Source organism: Cupressus sempervirens, chromosome 11 (assembly GCF_028749045.1).
Source record: "Cupressus sempervirens isolate cs-2001-9-10 chromosome 11, ASM2874904v1, whole genome shotgun sequence".
Lineage (NCBI taxonomy): Eukaryota > Viridiplantae > Streptophyta > Pinopsida > Cupressales > Cupressaceae > Cupressus > Cupressus sempervirens.
In genome coordinates, this window is record NC_143128.1 from 232,112,423 (window position 1) to 232,127,931 (window position 15,509).

The 15,509-nt window shown below is 34.9% G+C and overlaps 1 protein-coding gene across 4 annotated transcripts in view; it reads left to right on the plus strand.

Annotated features, from left to right (window-relative positions):
• LOC149529005 (S3 self-incompatibility locus-linked pollen protein) overlaps positions 1 to 15,509 on the plus strand; it is a 218,960-nt gene that overhangs the window by 69,835 nt on the left and 133,616 nt on the right. For 2 of the 4 annotated variants that reach the window (XM_089808973.1, XM_089808974.1), the window contains exons 3-4: positions 5,101 to 5,158; positions 5,345 to 5,535. In XM_089808973.1, coding sequence (XP_089665099.1) covers positions 5,101 to 5,158; positions 5,345 to 5,535 — 249 coding nt within the window. Of the gene's footprint in view, positions 1 to 5,100; positions 5,536 to 15,509 lie in introns of all 4 variants that reach the window. The other 2 variants (XM_089808971.1, XM_089808972.1) reach the window with 1 other exon arrangement.

Below are 15,509 nucleotides of genomic sequence, written 5' to 3' on the forward strand. Positions count from 1 at the left end.
TGAATTTATTTCTTTACAAAACATACATTTCGTTTGAAATTTGGTTCTTCCAAGAAAGTCTTTAGTATATTTCCAATATTCATCTTTTTAACCCATTGTGGAAAATGAAAGTTAAGGCTGCTGCAATAAGAAAATTCAAGTAAAACCTCAAATTTTGAAACTAATAAACAAAAGTTACAAAACAACAAACCCTACTTTGCAATTTTGTAAAACTAAAAAAAAATTCAAGATTTGCAAATGAAAACTAAAAAAATTGAACAAAAAATGCATAACACACTAACATGCAAAAAAAAAATCAACACTTACCTCTTGCAAATGAGTTGAGGAGTTTGCTATTCACTCTTTAATGCTCTCAATGCAATCTAATGGCCTCCCCAAATGGACTTTTGATCTCTTTGGTACTCTTCCTTCTTGTTGACTATGATTTTTCTTCTCTTCTTCTCTCTCACTTTTCCTCTCTTCTACTCATGCTAAACAATTAGAAGGCCCTTTAGGGTTAAAACAAAGAGGAAAGATCAAAAAAAAGATTAAAAAACTATTTATTTAATTAAAAAATGAGCTAACGTTTTTGCTTGCCGCACGGCCAATTCATGGAGCCGATTCATGCGATTTTTTGCATGAATTGTATGAATCGGTGATTCATGCGATTCATGGCAAAAAATCGGTGATTCGATTCATTGGCTCCAAAAATATCGCCATGCTTGAATCGTATCACCAAATCGGCAATTCTAGGAACTATGCTCTGAATATTATGCTGTGTCATGAATGATTTCAATGGCCTTAACTATTGCAATCCAATTAGTGAAATGGATTAGGGTTTTGACAAGAATATGGCAAAATGTACCCTATCACAGGAATTTTATAAAATTTGCAATAGACACATGGAACTTGTCATCGCAAATCTGCTCTGCATAGGGCTGTAAATGGCTGGGCAATACTCCTTTAAACTGTGGACAATTGCCACCTTTGAAGTGTGGAGAAATCCCTAGATTTTTACCACAAATCTTTCATACAACACAAACCTTATGTGGTTGGAAAACTGTGGAATGTGGTTTGGGAAATCAAGAAAATTCTATTCCAAATATGCTGCTATCTTCATCATATATGCATGTTGAACTCACAATTCTGATTTGTAGGAGTCCGGCATTCTCCCATTTCTTCTACCCTAGGCACTCTTAACCCTGTTCTGATGGTTATTGAGGCTTCTAACTTCTTATTGGGAGCTTGTTTCAAACTTCAACTAATGCTTTTGTTGGCCATTCTCATATCAAAGCTGAATAAGGCTGGTGAGGAGCGTTGTACACATCTAGGATCTATTGTTCCAGCAGTTGGCTGCTGTATCTTTGTTATGAATATTTGGTTACCAATCCCATATTTAAGAGTATGATGATGCACCAAACAAATAATCAAGTTGACAAATCTTTTGGTAACTTCACTTGTTTTTCCACAAAGCATGCAATTCACAAGTGGTTTGTACCAAACATATTATTGTTATGATAGAATTTGCTTACATGATTATAAAAACTGGAGGAATTTATTAAGACATACTGTTCTATATTTTGGATGAAAATCGCAGAAGGTAAGCTCTTCTAAATTTGAGAATAACAGTACAAGATCATGTGCTTAAATGCTAAACCCACAGTAAGTGAACTAAAACTATATTTATGCTTTTTATTTGAGTTCTATTGTGATAAATCTTGGTTAAATTTTTTCAATCTTGTCATTTGTTTCTTTTTTGTTTCCACTGAACTACAGTGTTTTCCTTGCTTTGTTGGCTATGTTGGTTGCTGTTCTTTCACTTGCCACCAGTTTTCTTCCTGTTGTGAATCTTATCCATTTTGGACATATTTTGCTAACAATTCTTGGCAGTATTGTGGATGGATCGTATCAACATGTAAATCTTGGTACTTTCATCATGCAAGAGTTGTTGCCAACTGTTGCAAACTTTGGATGTGTCGTGTACTTCTTTTATTTGACCTTTCTTCTGTCAAAGGATTTGATACTCTGGTCTTGGTTGAATCTTGATCCTTACAAGAAATAAACCTCGGGGGTTTGGTGAGTTATGGTGCCAATATCTCTTATACTTTAAGATTGTTAATTGCTTACATTCATGAAATGCTTTGAATCATCTCCAGTGGTATGTTTGAGATTTTCGGTTTCCTTACTTTGGAGTATAAAAAGCTCTCAATCAATCTGCACCATTAACTTCTAACTTCATAGCTATTGCCAGTTACTGAATTCATTTTCTTCTGTAGGATGTCTAAATCCCTTCCACGTTCATAACCAGTTCATATAAATTTTCTTCTCTCAAAGTTCTGTATTTTGGTCCCAAGAAAGTTTGGTCAGTTTGTATCAGTAAATTTACTTATGCTTCTTCATTGAGGGCATTGTTAAAGCCAAGCATTGAGCCAAGGTTGGGCTTTTGACAAGTTACTTGCCCCATTTGTGAATAAACCTAATTTTAATTGCCATTTTCATCCTTAAGAAGGGGCAATCCATTTTCTGCATTTGGGGTAACCACTCCAGCTCACCATGTATAGTTAAACTTCATTGCAATGAATCCCCTTACTGCAGCTTGCTTGTTGCTATTTTTTTCAAATTTGATTGCTTATTTACACAGTGAGTAAGGAAACTTAGAGAGAGATAAATAGATCACAATGTCTAGAAACATATTGAAAAGCTTAATGGGAATTGAATGTGTTTCGAAGAGAGTTTGTTGATATGTGCTGAATGAATATTGTTTTTTCCTTATTTCAGTAATTTTCACAATGATAAAAAATATAAACCTTCACAGTTTTTCAGCTCCAAGTTCTGGATGTTGGCAAGGTGGGAGCATACGGTGGCCAGTTCATTACTATTGTGCATGCAAGTTGGAAACAAATTTATGATACAAGTTTCCCGATGGCATAGTCTTCCAGTCTTAGAAAACCTTCTAATGTGACAAAGAAAGCGTATAGATTTATACAATGAACAATGCAACGCCTGAGCTAGAATTAGACACCATTTTGCATTTATATCAGTCTGTTAAACTCTTATATACCTTATGCATATAGAAATAAAAAATAGATTAAATGGCACCAGTAGAAGGCTTCAGTGGTACTGGCAACCCAAGCAAATACAACAGGTTGTTGGAACAAGTATCAACAGATCAATGATTTTATTGACTTGATCAAGTAATCAGTCCCTATCTGATGCATAAATTAATACCCAGCCTGTATTACTCACTTCTAAATTGGTATTACAGAGATGAAGTGTGATTCAACCTTTTTAACATACGGTGTTTACCTTTTACAACAGACTGGAGTGTAATTTTTGACAGTTTCTTACGAAATGGGATGCACTTTTCTAAAGCATTGATTCACATAGCAAGGCAAGTCTCTGTATATCATACGGTTCTCTAAACATATGTCAGACCTTGTCCCCTAAGAGGCTATAGTTCAACTTACACAATCCTTTAATATCTGAGATGGGAGTTAAGATGGTATGACACTTCTCGAAGCTAAACTTTCTTGGTCCATTTGAATAATTGTAGGAATTCCAAAATGGACGCTTACTGAGATTTTGGAGCCCAATGTAGTGTCTGATTTATAGTCACTCATTGAGAAATTGAGAATTCAAGAGTGTTCATTCCCAATTTACAATAAGACCTAACGGGGTTTCTTCTGTGAATCTTGTAACCCCGAGGGGTTTCTTTCCTGGATTAGTTTTTGGATACAAGTGCTTTGAAAATGAGGGAAACCAACTACATCTGATTGGATATTTTCTTTGAAATATTTCCCCTCTTTTATAGTTTTGTTGAGGGAATAATGGAATATTATGTTTCTCCTTTCTTTTTCCCCCTCCACCACTTTAATATGAATTCTTTGTTTGGATATTCCAAGATAAATTTATGTCACTTTCTTCATGAGATTCCTTGTAATTTTGGCTTATAATTCCCTTTCCTAAAGATAATAGCAAAATATTCCTTGGAGTTGCATAAAGCTTATTTTGCACCATTTAGGCTGCCTGTGCAAAATAAAGGATTAAGTTGTCATTTGTAGTAACTTTGAAATAATATTTGGATGAGCTTAAAAACTATGAATACCCATGGACCATTTCCCAGACAAAAAAATATTGGTCTGCTTTCAAAAAAGTCCTTGGCCCATTTTACCACCAACATAACACAGGCCCTAATTTGAAAACAACATATAAGTTGTCCTTTCTAAAATGTTCTACCATTAAGTGGCCTAGGACAGAGTTGAATAAATTTTTTAAAGAATATTTCCATTATATTATTTTAAAAATGATCTCCATTACCTTTTTCTGCAATTTCCCTGCCTCTTTCATTCATTAGATCCACCTTTCTGGGTTGCTTTTAGGATCAGGCACTGATCATGGGGATTTGGGAAGGGAGAAGAAAAGAAGCCAATGTATTCTGGTTCCATTTAGTCTGAAAAGGGGACATGACATTTTTCATTCCTATTAACAACTTCATTAGAGATCGCATTAAGAGACTAGAATGTAACATAGAACAAGATAATACTTTATTCATATTAGCGGAGTATACAATCACGAGTATAATGATGCTTCATAATTCCATTCGGACGATGTACATATATCTGCCGAGTGGGTGACTCAACCGTCACGCAACCTTTTGGACACTAACTAATCCCATCGGCTGTAGTATAGTTTTACCAACAACATTGTAGCCAAGTGGCCAATCATTTCTCCATATGCTGGTTTATATATTGCTTTGGATGAGAAACAATCTTGATAGCATATTCATTTTGTACAACTAATCCACAAAAACAATGCTTTGATTAGTTGCAAATGGTGGTTTCATTTTGTTCTAGATATCTTATTCTTGTAATTAACAGCTGTATAGTCATTTGCTTGCAGCAGTCGCTATGTGTTTCAAACTTTCATGTCTTTGCCTTTCTGCAGTATTCATGTTGTCGATTGTGTGTCAAAACCCTTAATATAACAGAGAACTTTACTCAAATGGATCTGTTAATAAATGGTCCGAGGCTTTGTGTTCACATCTTCTGTTGACTGAGGCATTTTGTTTCTGATGATATTTTGAAGTGAAACATATCTAATAGATCTGATATTCTGTTGCAGATTACTAGCAATGGATTATGGTCTCAAAAGATCTCAGAACAATCACAGGCTAGTCAAGGTGAACAGGCTCTTTCTATGGAAGGTTTCCAAGAGCAAGAAGTAGATGGGCAGGGGTTAACTTTTATGGCCACAAAATTTTGGCTCAGTTGGCTGGGGTCTGGGGCTAGAAGGAATAAAGTGATAGACATGTCATCTAAAAGTGATGCAAATATCCGTGATTCTCCATTTGAAAATTCTCCTGCAGGTGCTGTTCACAGTCCTAGTGGAAAGAAAACAGAAATGCTGCATAGTGCTGAAGTGGAGCGCAGTCTCTTGATATATGGTAGAGATTATATTAGAGAAGCTGTTTCTCAGATTTTGAGCAAGTGGTATAGAAAAATTTCTGTACTTTATAAGAGGGTGAAACATCTCGTCTCAAGTGCTGCTCGAGTGCGGGTATGTAGTTATCGTAAAACCACTCTTAAGGACAAAACTATAGCTGTAGCTACTGCATTCTGCTAGGCATTCCTTTGACTGTTTACTTGTAGTACTGTCATTCTATGCATATCTCAAAATGCATCCACATAGTTATGTGTTGGCACCATACATGTTCATACCTTTCAGATCCCTATATTTATGTTAGCTCTCTATTCCATAATTAAAATTGGGTACAGCATTTATTAACTCATAGAAAATGGGATTGTCAGAAGAATAACCAGAAGCATGCTATCAGGTTTCTGTTAGCTACATCGTTCAGGTGTTGTAGATTGTAGAAGCTAGCTGTCTATCAGTCGATTGATTCAGAATGTGTTGTTTGTAAATTGTAGGTTGTAGTAACTAGCTGTCTATCAGCCATTCTGTCCAAGATGTTTTATTTTGTAATACAAAAATCTTCTAAGCCTTTTAATAAATATAACAAGCAGAGGTGTTTGCGAATAAATCATAGCCTTTCTAACTAAATTTTGCTGTCCTTCAGAGTCTTTAAAAAAATAAAGCATTTATTTTTAGTTGCCTTCTTGCTGATTTTCCACTGAATCCCTTTAGACATTTTCTCCGATCCTTCCAGAGTAGCAAAAATTAGTAGTGTTAGAAATTGGCAGCTAAAGTTAAATTTTGTGTATCTTGGGAAAAATAAGTATCATGTCTCTTCTTCCACCTTTTTAAATGTTCTCTTTCATTCCCAAGTTGAAGTTTGAATGCTTGGAGGAGATTGAAGAACTACATGCGTCACTTTCAATACACAAAGGTGTATTCTAACCCTTTGATTTCCATGAGACAATGTCAAAATCTCCATTTCTTGGAGATTGTGTAATATTGTGGGCCATGCACTTCTAACCCAAAAACAAAATCAGCTAAAGCATTGTCTTAAGGGGAATGTGTGGACCTTGTGGGCACCATACATATGCATCATATCTCCATTTTGCTACCAAAAAGGTTCATTTATCAATCAAGACCAATAATCAAGCGTAGATTGCAGAAACCTATGCAATTTATTCTCTCTTCAATGTTGCAGTGACTCCCAAAAAAGAATCAGTCTGGGTTTGTGAATTTTCAAGAATCAATTGAACTGATGTGTGCTGTATCCACTTGCCCTTTCTCTTTTAATGGAGGTCCAATTTGTTGAAGTCATGAAACTTACTGCAACTTGCAGACCTTTATGTGCCAATTGCACTGTTCATTGGTGCATTTAAACTCCACTTCTCCAATTTCAGAATTTTATGGAAATGGCTAAGGCAGTGTGATGACCCCTAATAGGGTACTACTTAATTTCTCTCAAAATTCCTAACTAGGGTTTGGGTTAGATTTATTTCATTCTAAGGGAACTTCAACTCTTCTTCATCATCATATATAGAAGAAATAATAATCAACTTATAATGGACAGAGTCTTAATTCCTTTGTAATAACCTTGTCTGGTTATAGCTAAGTCGAGCATTAATTTCTTTCGCATTTCAATGGTTTGACATTTTGTCAAACACTTGGCAAGCAACCCAATTACCACTGAATATATGATGTCTTAAATTTTCAAACACAATATTAGGATGTACAGCAAACTGATCACAAGTTTATTTAATTTTGGCCTTAGAAGTTTTGCATAAATAAATACCAAACGCCAATAAACAATTCTGAAATGATTCACACCAGCCTCTGAATTCATTCATTGACAAACCATACAACAATATAATGAAAAAGGGAATTTAATTGTAGGCTGATTGCTATAAATCAGAATTTGAAGCCAGCCTGTTATACTTTCAAACTATGCAATATAAACTGAATTTTACAAATTAAGAACCTGGTCTTTGCTGTAGAATGTAATTGCAAAGGCAAATTGAAAACCGCCTGGTCCAATTTCAATTTGGCATTCACGGTCTACCCTTACAAATGCCACCCTGAACTAATATAGAAATCACGCCAAATACAAGAACCCTTGGCATTCAAGCTGTAAATCCAACACACTAATTCTGATGCAAATCGAACAAACTGGGATATCCAGAATTATCAAACTCCAATTTGTAGACTAAACCTTCGCTCAACAATAAAGATAATTGAAAACGAATTAAAACTAAATTCTTCAGCAAGCCAGTTGCTTCTCAGCCACAGTAGACTATAAGAATCCGGTCTTAGTATGATCAGAGAATTTAAACCTTGACTAGTGGTATTTTGTCAAACATTTGACATGTAACCCAGGTGATAAACTCTGATATCACTGTAAAAGAAATCTGACCCTAGAACACACAACAAAATGACTAAAGAAGTTGCATACCTTGTGAAAACTAAGAAAATAACAGCGCTTAAATTTATACCATTCTCCAATTAGAGCAGACTATGTACAAGGATTTGCCTATCTTGAATCATGGGGGAATAATTACTGAACAAATTCATACAAGCGTATTTATGTTTAGATTACTAACACATGGTTTACAATCACAAAGTAAGTAATTAATGGAACCTGTATTACTGCAACTGGCTAGTAGACTGAACTGCTTGTTTTTGGCGTGCTCTTTAATGGCCTTAGTTCTGGAAGTGAAGATTGTAGGCCCTGGTTATCAATGGGAGGGAGGGTATCACGATTGAGAAGTCCTTCCACGCTGCCCAGCTTATTCAACCCGATGTTTCTTCCACCTCGTCTGCTATCTATGTGATGTAAATGCCGTTGGCCCACACACTACCACTGCCATCCACTGTTTATAAGTCACGGTAGCACTCTCTAGTGTGGCGATGCCATTATTGTTGGTCAGACTTTCAAGATGACTACCTTCTTGCAAACCATGAACCTGTGAGTGACTGCTGCTGTTGAACCGACCAATTCAAAACTTACTCCAATGTGGATGCTTTAGGAGCTGTCGGCTGGTTGTCTACTTCCCTATTCGATACTCCTGTACTTTATTTCCATTACCACTGTTACTGCCAATCAATCCAACTATTATTATCTCTGCTGTGATCTCCTTGCTGTTGTGTTGCTCACATCTGCCTATACTGAAAGCTGACTTACTCCTAAACTGCCAATATTTCCAGAATGCACAAATGTTAAAGTTTGCTGTTAAATTACTTCTTAGAGACGGATAGTGATGTCTAGTAATGCAGTCCACTTCTGAAACAAAACTCTAATGAGAGGCTGGGTTTGCGTTCAATTTCTCAACTTATCCCAAGGGGTTTCGTCCTCGAGAATAATTCAGTCACATTTAAGCAACCTGTTGTAATTTATCAATGTAATATATCTCATGGTGATAATTCCAAAGCAGATGCTTGCTTTTATAACCTCGAAGTGAGGGAAGATGCGAATAACTAAGCAATGTGGGATAATAGCCTATTTTGTCTTTTGTCACTTAAGTCATTTTTCTTATAAAGTGACTTTAAATGATAATTTTTTTGTAAATCGACTTTATAAGATAAAGTGACTTAACCTTAGGAGTTCCCAGTTAAATATCTCCCCCAACGAAACCAAATAGATCCCTGTGATTGGCTGGCATCCTCAAAACAAATACCGTTAGCCTATCCAAATGGAAAGATAGACCAACAAAACGCCATTATGTCTAGCGTGGAGAAGGGGACATTACATAGACACAGTATGAGAAGTCTCTTCAATTTAGATTGAAAATTAAATCAATACCACTTTACCTCATCAGTGGATTGATGCACAAACTCAGTCCCAAACCCTTATACTTCAGCAAGGGCACATAAAATCAAAATTTCAGGAAACGTCACAAAGATGACAAAGCAAAATAGGATAATCAAATGATCAGATGCTTTTCTCATCAAATGTCCTCATATTTATAATATCTAAATGGCACCAGTTTCCCAAAAGAACTCCACTTAAGAAGCTTCGTCTACACAATATTAAAATATAATAAAATGGCATTAATATAATTTATTAATTGCTTTTGGCACCAAAAAATGACCTTTTCCACCATAACTTAATATTTTGACATGCAAGGCCACTACTTCTTGTTCCCACGATTTAAAACTTTTCGTCCCGGTTCCAACGAGCTAGATATTGAGATGACCAACAAACTACACCAATAAAAGTAGCAAACTCAGTGTATTTAGATGAATAATAATAATAATTCACCTGTCTTGGGAAAACAACTAAAGAAGCATTAGAATCAAAATCTGAGAACACCAAAGGGATCTTGATGATGAAAGATGATGAATGAACTTGACAGGGTGACTTACTTTAAATAGACGCTCTCTACAAGATTCTTGGAGCCCAAACGAGAAGTTCGAAATAAAAATTGTGAGCATCACCCAACTCCTCTAACTCAACTGAGCTCATCAAAACCAACAATTTGACTTACTATAAATAGTAAGTCCCTCAAATGGAACCAAAACACACCATAGGCTGTTGAAAAGCCTATAACCCCACAGCTGAGGCCCTCAAATCCCCATGTTAGCTCATGAGGGTCGCGATGGTGAACTGACCAAGCCAACATCAAGAACCTGCTAAAAATGGGGACATTACATCCTTACTCTTCTCTTAATCACCAACCCTAAGGTAGACGGTAGAATTACCATGATTGAGGTGCAAGAAGAGTCTCCATGAGGCTCCCTCACGAACAAAGCCCATGTTGGGAATCTTCTCCTCATTGTGTCTAAATTACTACATCACTCTCATGAACTCCCTATCCACTTAGTCGTATTAGTAAGGGATTAAATAATTAAGTTGGATAATTTTTATTAAAATATATCAAATTATTAAATCCTTTCTATATTTAGATACTTACGTGTATACATATGTAGCTATCTTATGACTAATTACATTTATTTATTTAATCATACTTTATTACCATTATATACAAATAAATCCATATTTCATATAATGAATTTATTGATTACTCATATTAAAATATCTCATATGACCAAATGAATTCATAAATAATTATCTTATTTTCTATTAATCATATCCATAAATTTTTTATATTTTAAAAACATGAATATAAAAAAATCAACTTTACATACCTTTTAGGAAGGGAAATTATTTAATATCTTCACGTTTGCTAATTTTCCAATCTTGCCTAATACTTATATTTTTCTCCTCAATTTCCTCAATTTCTTCCATTTTCTCCATTATTTTCTCTTGTATTTCTTTTCTTTATTTCACATTGAATAATTTACTCTCCATTTATATGTATTTTCCCATTCTCATGTCAGATGTTTTATTTCCTCTTTATATAATTTGACCATTTTTGGCGTGGGATGTTTTATTTCCCATTCTCCAAGTTTTTGTTTTTTAATCTTTTAGATGAGTGATGCATGTCTTTCCTTTGTAATATAATATTTATATGTTGTTGTTGTATGCAGTCTTTGGGAACGATCGATGACCTTTTAGAGGGTTTTGTTTAATTTAATGTTTTTGTTAATTTCATATTACCGATTAATAATATATGGGTTAGTTTAGATATTACTTTTCTTGTTAGTAGTTTATTATTGATAGTAATTTCTATTATTATTATTTCTTATTTGTTATTTCTTGTTTATAATTATATTATTGATTATGACTCTTATTATTAATTAGCTACAAAATTATTTTTCATGTATTATCAATTAATTATTGTTTCTTATAGTCATAGTTCATTTAGCTAATTGATTATGTCTTATATAATATTAATGTACATGTTCATAAATGAATTCTTTTTGATCAATTTATTATAATAATATTTTTGTATATTAATTACATGTAACACGTTCTATATACATTAATTATGTGTTAATAATATATAATTTTTATATTAGTAATATATTATATCATTAGACTGAAGATAAATCATATTAGTTTATATCCTATAGTTATTATCTATTATCTATCATTATCAGTGCTCATGACAGACAACATATTGCGCAAGATTTTTGGAATATTGTTGTGCAAAAGTGTCGCATCAGTGCTTTTTTACTAGTAACTAAACTATATAAATGATGAAAATTTATATAAATAAGCGCAATGCGTGACGTGCTTTATGCTTTCACCAAAGCCGCATTAGGTATAGTCATCATTAGCCTTTTCTCACTTCTATTGTATGAAACCATAACCTAGCTGTTTGCTCTCCAATTTTCACATCACCTTTGTATAAAACCCTTTGATAAAATTCCATTATAAACATTTAAGTACCTTCATCTCATCAATAATCTTCAAAATTTTCTCTTCCATTGCTTGCTGTTTGTAAATAAAACATATTACCCATTATGTAAATGACAAGTGGGTTGGATTCCAGTTTGTTTGATTTTGGGCTACTCTCAACTGTGCCTTTGTCATTCATTTAAAGTTGAGAGCTTGTCCTTATATGCGTGGACCACTACAGATAGAAGGTCTTGACATGTATTTAATGTGACCAATATTGATCTTTGCTCATTTGAGCATTGCACATTTAGCAGGATGGATCAAAATTCCTATGCATTAGGAAGCCACCAAGATGAATACTATTGACACGTAAGGATATTGGGATATTGATAGTGCTAAGTGTTTGACATATTTGGGAAAGAAATATATTTGCTCAATTTGAAATAACATATGACACCCACCAAAGTGCTCCACGATTGTGATCTAGTTGATTTATGGAATACATATTCATAATTGAACAAGATTGTAAGGTTTAAAGTGTGCAAGGAATTTCGTTATTGGATTAAAATGTTCATTTATGTACCATTTTCTAGATAATATATTTTGTGTGAAGCCATTACAAATTAACAGAGTGACTTGATTCCTTAATTGATTGAGCTAAAAAACAAGGGGAATGTTCAATCAGTAGACAATGTCTATTGTCACATTTAAGAATATTTGTTATCCGACAATGTATTTGTTGTTCGTATTAAGTTGTCTGTCACTCTTGGGAAGCTATAGCGTTGGTTGGTAGAAGTCGTCTTGGTAATCGTCGGGTACTTTAAATATGTTATGTATTGTCAAGGATAGTAGTATGGTGTTGTTGGATGAACTCTAATCCTTGGTTGACCATTATTAGTCTTCTTTTTAGTAATAATATCATAAGTGAATAAAGACATACATTACTCCTGTATCCGGTATGCAGAACCATCTTGATTATTATTTGATGTATTTAATTCATTAGATATAGAAGTAAAGATTTGGTGTTTTTGCCTTAAAAGAAATTGTGTCAAATTTCAATGATTCATGACTTTAGATCCCAACACGGGTGAGAAGAGGTGTAGTATCCTCCCCTTTTCTCCCAAATAAAGAAACTTGCAAGCTACTTTATGATATCAATTAATTTGCTTAATAACTCAACATAGCATTTTTGTCAAACACTTGGCGCACATACTACAATATATAGGAAAATCTGAAACTTCTTATTTGCTAATTAAATATTGATTTTTGCCATGTAAATGTGCTCATACAATTGTTTAACATGCTGCGACAAATATCAGTCTCGTATTCAACAACTACAATGCAAAGTATAAAAATTTGACAGAAGAAACCTGGAATTAGTTGCTGTAGTATTTTTGCAGATGTAGTTGGCAGCCTTCCAAACCCCCAAATCAGCAAGAATAAACAATAAACTTGTTGCAAATACTGTTCACGCACTATAGCAAATTCACTATTCATGCGCACTGTAGCAACCACTATTCACGCGCACTGTAGCAAAACACTATTCATCCGCACTGTAGTAAAACACTAAATGAAACCCAGTGTATTTGGAAACACTGTTAATCCTCCTGACTGTGTCTTTCAATAGCGAAGAGAATGCTAGCAAAGAGGGATTCCGTCCTCCAAGCCCGATAATCAGATATCCAGCAACATAACATTAATCTTCATCCAAGCATACTAAAAAGAAGCTCTTCCATTTCTTTTATAGTGTTCTCACAAGAGCTCAATCCTTCGTTTTCTCAATGTGGGATAAAACATAACTCCCTTTATGTAACTTATGTCTCCAATGTGTTATTAAATAAAGGGGACTCTTTTAATTTAAATATTTCCCACAAACTATAGTCTATCCATTAATAAAGTTAAATATTTAAATTTAACTTTATAAAATAGCTTTATCAATGCATAACAAATCTTATTAATGACAAACAAGTCTTCTTGTTGATTTTAAACAATTACCATTGACATACCACTGCCATTGGATGTCCAATCATGTCCAAGATGACTTACTATAAATAGTAAGTATGCCCAAAGTTGCCTCAAAACCCCTCAGAAAGACTTGTAACTGAAACTATCTAGGCCAAATGGCCTCTAAGTCCCTTTAATGTCCTGGTTAGCCTACGGGACCGTGGGGAAATAGGCTAACGAAAACATCATGCTATGAATGCTAAGAAGGGGACATTACAAGAGGCTACAAGGTGGTCAAGATCATGTGATCTCTATGGATTGTAGAACAGCGAGAAGAAAGAAGAAGATTAAAAGAAATATTTGAGGAAAATGTAGTCAAACAATTCCCAAGTCAGAGCCCTTTTCAATAACAAAGTAAAAGAAGTGTTGGTGGGATTTGTGGTTGGGAAACAAAACAAACCATCCGATAATGGAGCACAAATCGTGCATGGAGTTAGTAGGAGGAGATCGCCAAATGTTTGACACTCTTAGAAAAAACCATACTTTGACTTCGTTGAGGAAGTAGACAATCCGTCCATACAATCGACATTGGACAAGGAGTACAAACTATTGTAATCTTGAATTGACAAACATAGTCCACTACATTGAGAATCTATACATCTTAGGGGAACCTAGAATAGAGGATCTGAATAGAAGATCTTGGATAAAGGGATTACAAGAACAAGCGAGAGCTTGAAAGTATTTAGAGTGTTATGGAAGTTGGAGGTGGATGTGCAAAGGACATGCATGTGTTTGAGAGTGTAGGGAAGGTGGTCGAAATAGTCCACCCAAGTTCAACATATAATGGAGAAAGCAAGTGAGAAAGACGACGACTCCTCTGGTTAGCCCTAGATGCATTTGTGGCCAAGAGTGCAGGGAAATCATTAAATGTAGTGGTCAAAACAATCCTAGGTTCAGTATGCAAGGGAGTAAGCAAGCAAGAAAGATGGTCACTCCTTGGGCAAGTATAAATTTGGAGCAACAGAAGCCATTTATTTTAATGTGTAATGGGTTTGAGGATCCTATGAGGCATTGCTAGATGTGCAAGGCCATTTTGATAGCAAGCAATCATGAGGACAAAAGGTATTGGTTGAGAGCGTTTCTAGTGACATTATAAGGTATAGCCAGAAACTAGCTCACAAAACTTGATGCATCCATAGTCTCTTGGGAAGCGTTGAAGATGACATGTGTAAATTGCTTCGAGACGACATTGAGATCATTGCCAAAATTTACAATGCCAAATAAGGGATTCATGAAAATGTATAAGCTTATAATTGTAGGATCAAGGTGTTGCTGGAAAAGTTGGATAACCAACTAGTTCATGGATTGAAGAAGAAATTCTTATTGAGGGGCTAATACCCTCGTTGCACAAGAAGATGAAATTAGCGTCTCCATACTTGTATGGTAATTCAACAATTGAGCAATTGAGGATTTGAATAGAAGATCTTGGATAAGGGGATTACAAGAACAAGCGAGAGCCTAAAAGTATTTAGAGTGTTATAGAAGTTGGAGGTGGATTTGCAGAGGACATGCATGTGTCTGAGAGTGTAGGGAAGGTGGTTGAAATAGTCCACCCAAGTTCAACACATAATGGAGCAAGTGAGAAAGATGGTGACTCCTCTGGTAAGCCCTAGATGCATTTGTGGCCAAGAGGGCAGGGAAATCATTTAATGTAGTAGTCGAAACAATCCACCTAGGTCAATATGGAAGGGAGTAAGCAAGCAAGAAAGATGGCGACTCCTTGGGAAAGTCTAAATGTGGAGCAAAAGAAGCCATTGATTTTCATGTGGAATGGGTTTTAGGATCCTATTGAGGCATTGCTAGATGTGCAAGGCCATTTTTATAGCGAGCGATCATTAGGACAAAAGGTATTGGCTGAGAGCATTTCCATCGGTGT